The 10,093-nt window shown below is 32.9% G+C and overlaps 2 protein-coding genes across 2 annotated transcripts; both read left to right on the forward strand.

Moving 5' to 3' along the window:
* The first annotated feature begins 1,024 nt into the window (after positions 1 to 1,024).
* LOC110417138 (uncharacterized) lies at positions 1,025 to 1,751 on the forward strand. The gene has a single exon (XM_021429368.2). The coding sequence runs from the start codon at positions 1,074 to 1,076 to the stop codon at positions 1,614 to 1,616; it is 543 nt and encodes a 180-aa protein (XP_021285043.1). The 5' UTR covers positions 1,025 to 1,073; the 3' UTR covers positions 1,617 to 1,751.
* Positions 1,752 to 7,896: 6,145 nt separating this feature from the next.
* On the forward strand, positions 7,897 to 8,680 carry LOC110416398 (pectinesterase inhibitor 2-like). Its single transcript, XM_021428398.2, has one exon. It carries the CDS (start codon positions 7,941 to 7,943, stop codon positions 8,517 to 8,519), a length of 579 nt encoding a protein of 192 aa, XP_021284073.1. The 5' UTR covers positions 7,897 to 7,940; the 3' UTR covers positions 8,520 to 8,680.
* The last annotated feature ends 1,413 nt before the right edge of the window (positions 8,681 to 10,093 follow it).

The following is a 10,093-nucleotide window of genomic DNA, read 5'->3' on the forward strand; positions in this document are numbered from 1 at the left end:
GCCGATAGGAATGTGTCTGTAATTGTTTTGAGAAGATAAGTGAATAGTGTCTTCCTTTGATTCTTTCTTTCCCTTAGTATTGTTGAATGATATGCAATGTTGGGTGGAATGCCTAGTTTTGTTTTTATTTCAGTTGTAAAACATTATTTTACTGCTCCAGACACAATTATAGAGTTTAGGAAGCTTTCAATGATCTATATTCAACTTACATTAGTCGCAATTTGAGTCCTTTTATCCCATATTCAGAGTTTCGTTTATTTTCTTTTGTCATTACAATATATGGTGGCCTGCCGTTAAATAAGATGGACTGGATTCAACCAGACTAATGGAGTTGAAGTTCGGTGTGTTTCGGAAAATGTCAGTTGTCAGCATAGCTAGTGCCCATTTGTAAAGTCTACGAAGAAAGTGGAGCACTCTTGTATTCGGAGAGATAAGTTCATCTAGGTTGCTTTCATATCTGGGAATATCACAAAGCGACACTCGTGCAAGTACCTCTAACGTGAACCGACATTGACTCAAAGCAGCTTCTCTACATTCTGTACCAGACTTCTTATGTCGGAATGGTCCTGTTCAACGACAAATCCCCTTCCAACACAACACTCTTCTCATCACCGTATCTCTAGCAAAAGCCAATGTTTCCAACCCAGGGAGGCACCTTTTGCAACGAAACGGTAAGTAGAGAATATCTGAGAAGGTTGGATCAGGTTGTTACTAGTAGCTACCTTCCAATGTGTTTAATTGGTTCTCCAACTTGGAGAAAACCAGCTCAAAATATTTGATACTGAAAATAGTAAGTTCAACAGTCAATCCTCCCAACCATCAATGTCAATTTCTATTTTTGAAGGGGAACACAAGATGCTAAATTTATATGGCAGAAAAACAAGATGCCATGCCATTCATAGTAAAGAGGCTATAAATAGAGGGAAGATTGTGTTAAGTCATTCCAACTCCATTTTTCTTTTCCCAAGATAGGCTTTCTCCTACCCTATATAAAGAAGCAACCATGAGAAACCTGGGCAAAACATTCATCCCACGCAAAACCTAGCAACACCAACCCTTTCAACAAAACAAAAATGGCTCCTCAGAATCATTTCATTGCATTTTTAACAATCTTCTTGTCGGTCTATCTCCTTTCTCCCTCGCCATCAATGGTAGCAGCTTCTCCAGCATTAGAGAAAAAGGTATGCAACGGCGACTCAATCTTGAACCGAGATTTCTGTTTGAAAACTCTTTCCAATCCCCAAGCTGCAGCTGCAAAGAACCTGAACCAGCTTGCAGATGCTGTCATGAAATTGGCAGCATCAAATGCTCAAACTACGCTCAATGTAATCACCGGAATGACTAAGAAGCCATCTTCACCAGGATGCCTGCAAGCTCTCAAAACTTGCGAGGATGTCTATAGATATGCCATTAGATCATTTGGAATGATATCTGCGGAGCTGAGTGAAGATGCTATGAGCGCAAACTATGATGTTAGCGTTATTGGCCCTGAAGCTGATAGATGTGTCAACGCATTGGCTGCTGCCAAGGTTCAAGCCCCCCAAGTTTCCGATGGAAATAAATTTTTGCAGTATTATTCTTCTCTGGGATCTCAAATAACATCGTTTGTGAACTAAGGGGTGAGCCAAAATAAAAACAGAATAAAGGAAAAAAAAAAAAAGAGAGAGTAATGTGTGGGTGTATTGTTTTGTTTTGAATTAGCAGAAATGAAAGGGTGTCATTATTGTTGTTGCTTTGGTTTATATTGCAAATTGTAATCTTGAGAAAGAGAGTATTTTGCATGAGCTTAATTTTTACAAGGTTTGCAAGTTGAATGCTACATCCAGATTACTCTGATTATGTATCTTGCATATCTTGATTGATCTCATCATATCTTCTTTTTCCATAGTTATTCTGATTAATGGGGGAACAGAGTAGTTATTGGATCATTCCTCCAAGGGGGATTAGACAAGATGACCCCCTCTTGCCGCACATTTTGTTTTATTCTCTGTGTGGAATACCTTGCTCTCACTATTCTGGAGGAATGTGAAGACTCTCATTGAGATCCTATCCGACTCTCCAGAGGGGGACGAAAGCTTTTACATCTGTTTTACGCAGACGGTTTTCATTCTCTTGGGAAAGGCTCCTGAAAGGACCTGCACCTCAATGAAACAGGTCTTGGAGGACAATCCATCAATTTTTAATATAAGTGAAGCATTTTCTTATCCTATAACACTATTGTCCAAAGGAAAGATCATCTTAGCAACCTCATGGGCATCCCCCACATAGTTGGAAAGTATTTCGGATTCTCTCTTTTTGAAAAGCGCAAAGTGATAAACTATAGATTCATTTAAGGGTGTATTTCTTTTAGCCCTCAAATATAAGGTGTTTTTGAAAATAACCCGTCTAATAATTTTAATTGTTGTTAGTCAAGAGATGAGATTTTGAGACAAAAATGCCCTTAATGAGCCTTCTACATTGACCTGCATTCTCATTCACGCGTATGTTGGTGAAAATAAATCTGCTTAGAATTTGTTCCAATTTTCTGTAAAACATCTTTTTTTTTTTTGAAAAGCTTGTGCAAAACATCCTTATGTTGTAGGAGATGATTTTTCTGATTTTTCGAACATTATAGTAAACATAAACACTGTGCATATTACACGACAAGTCTATTAAATGATCTTTTAATTCATGGTTAGAGATAGGAAAGGGTTTGAACAAGTTCACAATTATTACGCAGCAAGTCAATGAGTGAATGTCGATTTTTTTTGGTGTTTTTGAACGGGTTTAGTGATTGGAATGCCATATTGATTGAGAATGTGGTTTAGTGTTTTGTTGTTCAATGGCAGTCGGGTTTAGTTTGAAGCTGTAACAACCCCCATGGCCATTTGGGTCGAATCTTGTTAGAATATTGAGAGAAAATAGACATGGCATAGTGTGTAACAACGTGATTATTTTATTCATGACATGTATCAAATAAGTCATTAAACTTGGCATGTAGCAAGTAAGAGCATACAAGCATGACATGTAACTGAATAATTATTCTTTTATTCTTTTGTAAATGTTGTGTAGCTTTTTTGGGATTACTGTTCATTATGTGTAGCTCACATGTGCATTACTTTATTCTGTTGAAAATGGATTTTAGATAGTACTAGAAGGTTGATGTTAAACTAAAAGAGGAATCGATTGTGATGAATCAAAAGCATCGAGAATGTTGTGAAACCAGAAATCCTTGCTATTGTGGTGAACCAAAAGGAGGAAGATGTGAAACCAAAGCATGAATTGGTCATGCTACAGTACACCATCTGTCATTTGTTACGCATGGCGTGTAAGAAGTATATTTGACATGACATGATGAGATTATATGAGATGACATGGAAGGAATATATGATACGATAGAGTGGGAATATGTGACACACCATGGAGAGAATATGTGAGATGACATGGTAAGAATATGTGTCACGTCAAGGTAAGAATATGTGAGACGTTATGGAGGAAACATGTGACACGTCAAGGTGAGTATATGTGACACACCATGGAGGAAATATGTGACACGAGATGAAAAGAAAATGTGACATGGCATGGTGAGAATATGTGAGACGACATGGAGGGAATATGTGACACTCCATGGAGGGAATGTATGATACAGAGGGAATATGTGACACACCATGGTGAGAATATGTGAGATGACATGGTGAGAATATATAACATGAGAGGATGAAAATATGTGACACGCCATGGTGAGAATTTGTGAGATGCCATGGAGGGAATATGTGAGATGATGTTGTGAGAATAAGTGACACGACATGGAGGGAATATGTGAAATGCCATGAAAAGAATATGTGACACGATATGGATGGAATCTGTACACTCCATGATGAAAATATATGAGATGACATGGAGGGAATATGTGACACGGCATAAATTTAAATATAAAAAAATGTGAACAAGTAAGGAAACCATTTGAAATTCCACACATGCATATTAGTGGTGGAGGTGTTTAAAGCGCCATTGCATTTTATTTTCATTATTCGCAAACAGTTGTGTCAAGTAAGAGAGTTTGATTCATTCATCATTCCCAAAGGGATCAGAGTGTTCAACTTCATTCTGAGCAAAGTTTAGGATACCAAAGCAATAATGTCGGTTCTCCATGAAGATGCCAGTCAGTTGTCAATTAAAATTTTCTTTTGTTTTGTATTTTTTTGCTAGGTTATTCTATGAAATGTTTAGGTTTTTTCTTGTGATATGTTTTTACTGTTTTCTTCATGTTTTTATGGTTTTTGCCTAAATTATGGAGAGAACTATAACATTTTTACTTACATGCTTTAGGGTTGTACCAACATTTTAGGGGGTCTGCATAGTGTGTAACAAGAATAAATTTCTTCAAGTTGGCATTTAGTGGGTCAACTATTTTGGTATAGCTTTTGTATGGCATGTAGTATGTAAACCGCATAGTTGGCATATTCGCTAATGCGTAATAACATGGGTATTTTATTAATGGCGTGTAACTAAGTGTGTAGCCCATAATACGATTTATACGAAAAAGTCTAGATGTAGACATATAAGTCTACAAGATGTCTACATAAGAGAATTAATCTCAAGTAGCATTGTAACAATAGTTTATGTTAAATCTTTTAGTTGATCCACTCACCAAAGTATTATCAAGAGAGGCTATAAATCAACTTTAGTGGAATGGGGTTAAAACCCCTTGATTTAAATGCTCTAGTAATGGAAACTCAATTTTAAGTTACCAAACTAACAATAAAAGTTCCCTAGGTAATAACAAGCTACTATATGTTCTTACTATGCACTGAATTTTAATATTAAATAACCTTATTCTAGAATATTTAGTGTGACCATTAGAGGAGAGCACAAGGCTCTTGATGAAAATGTTAAATGCCTATAGTAATAAGGCTTAATGTCAAATTCCACTTATATAAATATTGAAGTAGTGCCGCTTCAACCAAGAATTAAAAGGGTTTACTCTTGTAAAAATATTCATGAAACCAAGATTAACACAAGACTATATAAGTTCTAAAATAGTTGATGGAATATTAAAATGATTAAATAATACTATGTGTGTGATATTTTCGGTTATCACATAAGAAATTGTGGTTCAATCCCTATGAATACCAATAAGTTCGTTTTAACTATAAAATTTCTACACTAATAGAAAGTGCAAATCTTCAAGATATTTTTTATTATATATAGTATTATTAATATTACGAACTAGTAGAGGATTGTTAGATAGTTTGTAATGTTTGGGTTTGTTGGAAGTCTCACATTGGGAGTTAATTAATTATTCAGATGTCACTATTCAGTTTAAAACATAACTCTTATATAAACAGAGGTGTTTTTCAACAAACACAACAGTTGATATATACTGATTAATTATTCAATGTTTTCAACAGACACAACTGTTGAAACACATTGGTTTAATGCATACAAAAAAGAACGTACTTCCAAAATAGACTTCAACGTTCAATAGAATTTTGCATTAGGTTTATTGTATCTTGGAGAGTCCTTGTCTACAAATTCTCATAGTGAGTAACAACTCTTTAAAAACAATGTGTTACAGCACACCTCAAGTCTTATTTCTAACAGAAACTATATATTGCCAGTGCATCAAATATAAACTCATGTAAATATATGTAATTTATATTCCATATATATAAATATTATTAATATATTAATATAAATATTGTTAAATATTATTAATATTGTTACTTAATATTTTTATATAATATAAAATGTTGAAAAATAGGTAAAACCGATTAAACTAATGGAACATTAGTTGGTTAGGATACAATTCAATTGGTTCATTCTTTTTTTTATGAAAATTCAATAATTTAATTTTTAAAATTTTAAAACTCAGCTAAATGCTTATTCCAAATGTGTTAACTTAATAGATTTCAGACTTGGCCCAAAGGAAACCTCTCTCCCTTTCTCTCACCAAAATGGCATAGTCAACTGCCAATATATGCTCTAATTTAGTGGTGAAAATTCTAAAATAGTTGCAAAGCTCCACTATTTAAATATAATAATTTTATATTCTTTCCATTTTAACTCGTGTGGATGTCGAATTTGCTAAAAATCTGAGTAATACTTCATAGGATGATGCTAAATAGCGTGATAAATGAATTCGCAAAACATATCAATCAATGTGGTGATTGTGCCGTAAGACAAAAAAGAGAGAGGATAAAATACCCTAGCTTCCCTAAGTTTTGATTGAAATTAAATAGATGTTCATTAGTTTTCGAAATAGACATTTCGCTTTAAAAAATATTTTTTACTAGACACGTAGGTCCAACAGTTAGTCAATCGTTACTACTTCCATCAACTTGCTGATGTGGTAAGGGTAAAAAGTCAATTTTACCCTTGATAAATTGTTATAATTATAATTATATGATTTTATTATTTTTTAATTAATTAAGAAAAATCTCCCCATTGGTCAGGCTCCCCAAACGAGCATGGAGGGAGCCCCAAATTGAGGTCCCTAAGGGAGCACCAATCAGTATTCCTTATTTTTTTTTAGAAAATATAATAATAATTTTTGAATTGATAAAAAATAAAGGGTATTTTAATCTTTTCATTATTTCTATTAACGGTGTTTATAGTCTTGGTGTGAAATGTTCATTTTAAAATCTAATAGATTTTCGTATAATTTCGGTAAAAACTTAATAGAGCCAAAGTATTTTATCCAAAAAAGAATCATCTCCACTCAATTGAATATAATAATTAGATATTAATGTCATTTCTAACTCTTATTATAACCAGCAATTGTTGTGGATTAATTGTGAGATTTAGAGGGATCACATCATGGATCTGTGTGGGATCAGCCAACTAGCCAGCACACGAGCCATTATCTGATGCAGCGCTACCGCTCAGGATAAGCTTGAAATTTTAAGAAGATTAAGCTTAACCAAAAATTAATTTAGCAATAAGAAGGTCTGATTAAAGAGAAATTAAGCATTTTAAACAATAACAAACATAAATTTGACATCTAAATAAGAACCCAAATAAAAATAATTTACGTTATATTGAAAATTTGCTGACATAATAAGTACTTAAAAAAGTTCTTGAATTTATCAAAAAAAATTCAAATAAAACTTTGTTCGTTTATTACTTTAATCAAGTGCTTGTACTCTTATTTTTTATCAAATAAACACATATCACCAAAGGTTAACTAACTGTTGTTAATCAAAATGTCATTTACATTTTATGTCACGTCATGCTGACGAAACATATTGACATGTCATGATGAATGATAATGTGACAAGTTAATGTGCTATGATGACATAGTCTCATAGTATTTTTACCTTCCACATCAATGTTACGTTAGCACTATATGATAAAAAAAATAACAAGTTATATTTTGACTAATTATAAATATTAATTTGATCAAAAATGAAAATATAGAAGTTTTATTGAACATAATAAAAAAATAAAAATTTATTTAAATTTTTTTGAATAGTTCATAAACTTTTTAAAGTATTATATTTTTTTAATACGTTTATTGTTGTTTTCATATGATTATTGATAACCTCTTTTTAACCTTATGCCTTGAATGAACATTGTACCTCACAATAACCATCGTGGCTGCCGAATTTTCCTGCATGTATGTTACAATTGTTAAGAACTCAAGATCCCAATATGAGATATTTCAAACAAAAATTAAGAATGAAATCAGTTATATCTAAACAAAAGAAAAATAAATGGCGTTCACAGCATTGTTCAATAATAGTTTTAGTTAAAAATTATTGTTGTTTGGTTTCTTAAACGAAATGTAATTGGAGAAAAGTGTTGTTACTATTGATAATACTGTTTGTTATGCCAGCTACACTCTTTCATAAATAGGCTCTCTTCTGCCTCTATATAAAAGAAAGTAAAAAGAGAGAAAGAAACCATAGTGTTAAATTCGTCAACAAAACCTTGCAAACATCAATCTTTTCAACACGACAATGGCTCCTCGAAATTACTTATGCTTAGTTTTGACAATTTTCTTGTCTGTCTTTGCCCTTTCTCCTATGCCAACAATTGCAGTAATCCCAAGATCTTCCAAGGTTAAGGTTCCACTTCCAGCACCTTCGTCAAAACTAGTGGCACAATTATGCAATGGCAAGTCAATCCTGAACAGACGGTTCTGCCTGAAAGCTCTTTCCAATCCTGAAGCAGCAGTTGCGAAGGATTTGAACCAACTTGCAAACGTTCTGATGAAATTAGCAGCGTCAAATGCTCAAGCTACGCTCAATGTAATCAATGACATGGTTAAGCAGCCATGCTCACCCCAGTCTCTGAAAGCTCTTCAAACTTGTGTGGACGTCTACAAATATGCAATCCGATCATTTGGAATGATATTTGCTGAATTCAGTGAAGATCCCATGACCGCAAACTATGATGTAAGCGTTGTTGGTCCTGAGGCTGATAATTGTGAAAACGCAATGGCAGCTGCAAAGATTCAAGCACCCCGAATTTCTGCTGGAAATCGGTTTTTGCATTATTATTCTTCCATGGGATCTGAAATAACAGCATCCGTTTGAAGCCGGGTAATATCTTGAGTATGATTCTATAGTCGGCTGAAGGAGCCAAAACATAAAATATAAATCCATGGATCAGTGGTCTGTTGTTTGTCACTGTTGCTGCTTGGTTCAACTTGCGAAACTTTTTCATCCTTTGTGATCTTACAAATCTTGTAATATGATGCAACATCCAAATTATAAATTGATCTTGTAGCATATTACAAGAGTTTATTGTGTAAATCTTGACACTTCAATTTAGAAGTTTGGGTTCAATTTTAAATTAAAAGACATAAAAAGTTATGGTGTAAATACATTCGAATCAAAAAATTAATTTGATATATCAAGAATTTACGTAGTGTCATAAATTAAGAAAAAATATTATATTATTTTATTATCAAAAACTAGAAAAATTACATACTTTTTGTGTTGTTTGGGAGCTCTTTTTGTTTAATAAAGAGAAAGGGGTAAAAGCAAAGTTGGTTTATTTATACATTCCAACAGCAATAAATAGAATAATAATTTATATTTTATTACCAGAACCATTCGTACTTTCTTCATTAACGATTTCTAACATCGTTGGTAGCAACAAAAATGGCAGTGATGGGGTTAGCCCATTCAAACTCAAATAGGGTCGTTGGATCCAGTGGGAACCTAGCGTGTATACGAAAACGACAAGCCCAGACTAAAGACCAAGAATAGATAAGGATTAAGGCTCCAGGAGTTGGGCTACGGTGGGGCCAGGTTCAACTCCAGAGATTAAAAGGGCTTCTTTCATCTGTTACCAAAATGGTACAAAAAAATATAAATAAATTTTTATTTTTTATTATATTTAATAAAATTTTTATATTTTAATTTTAAATTAAATAAGTTTTATAATTCACAATTGATCAACTAGTATTAGTTAGAATGTCATATTTCATTTTATATCATCCGACAATGATATAGTATGTTGACATAATCTTTTCATTTTATATTACGTAATAATAACATAATAGGTTGATATGTTATAATAGAGATAATGTAACTTGATAACTTAATTACGTGACATTTTTTACCATTTACGCTAACGTCAAATCAGTACCATATGATTATAAAATGATAAGTGATATTTTAATTAATGACAATTGATTAATAGTTAGATATAAGGGTTTATTATGTTTAAAATAAAAAGTAAAAAAGCTTGATTGGATGTAATAAAAAATAATAACTTACTTAAATTTCTTAAATAATTCATAAATTTTAAAAGTATCATGTCAAAAATATCTTAACTTGAAGCACAGTTATGTTTTTTTTAATTAAGCAAAAGCATATTTAAGTTGAGAAAAGAGTGAAAGAGAGAAAAGGAGGCTAAGGCCGATGGAAGTTGATTCATATTCTGAATACTAACAGCACCATTCCATTGCAAAACCTACAAAGTAACGATATGAAAGAGACCCCATATTTGTATGTGTGGTGCTGTAGCTATCGAACTACTTCCTTAGTCACTACTCACTAGGTCAAGTCATTGCATTAAACAAAATATAGTTTGGAATGGAAACTCTTAACATTTTTGTTTTACTATGGGCGCAAAGCCCAAGTGAGAAACAATGGATTGT

This window comes from Theobroma umbraticum, unplaced genomic scaffold (assembly GCF_002168275.2).
Source record: "Theobroma umbraticum cultivar Fairchild unplaced genomic scaffold, ASM216827v3 scaffold_51.0, whole genome shotgun sequence".
In the NCBI taxonomy this organism is placed as follows: domain Eukaryota; kingdom Viridiplantae; phylum Streptophyta; class Magnoliopsida; order Malvales; family Malvaceae; genus Theobroma; species Theobroma umbraticum.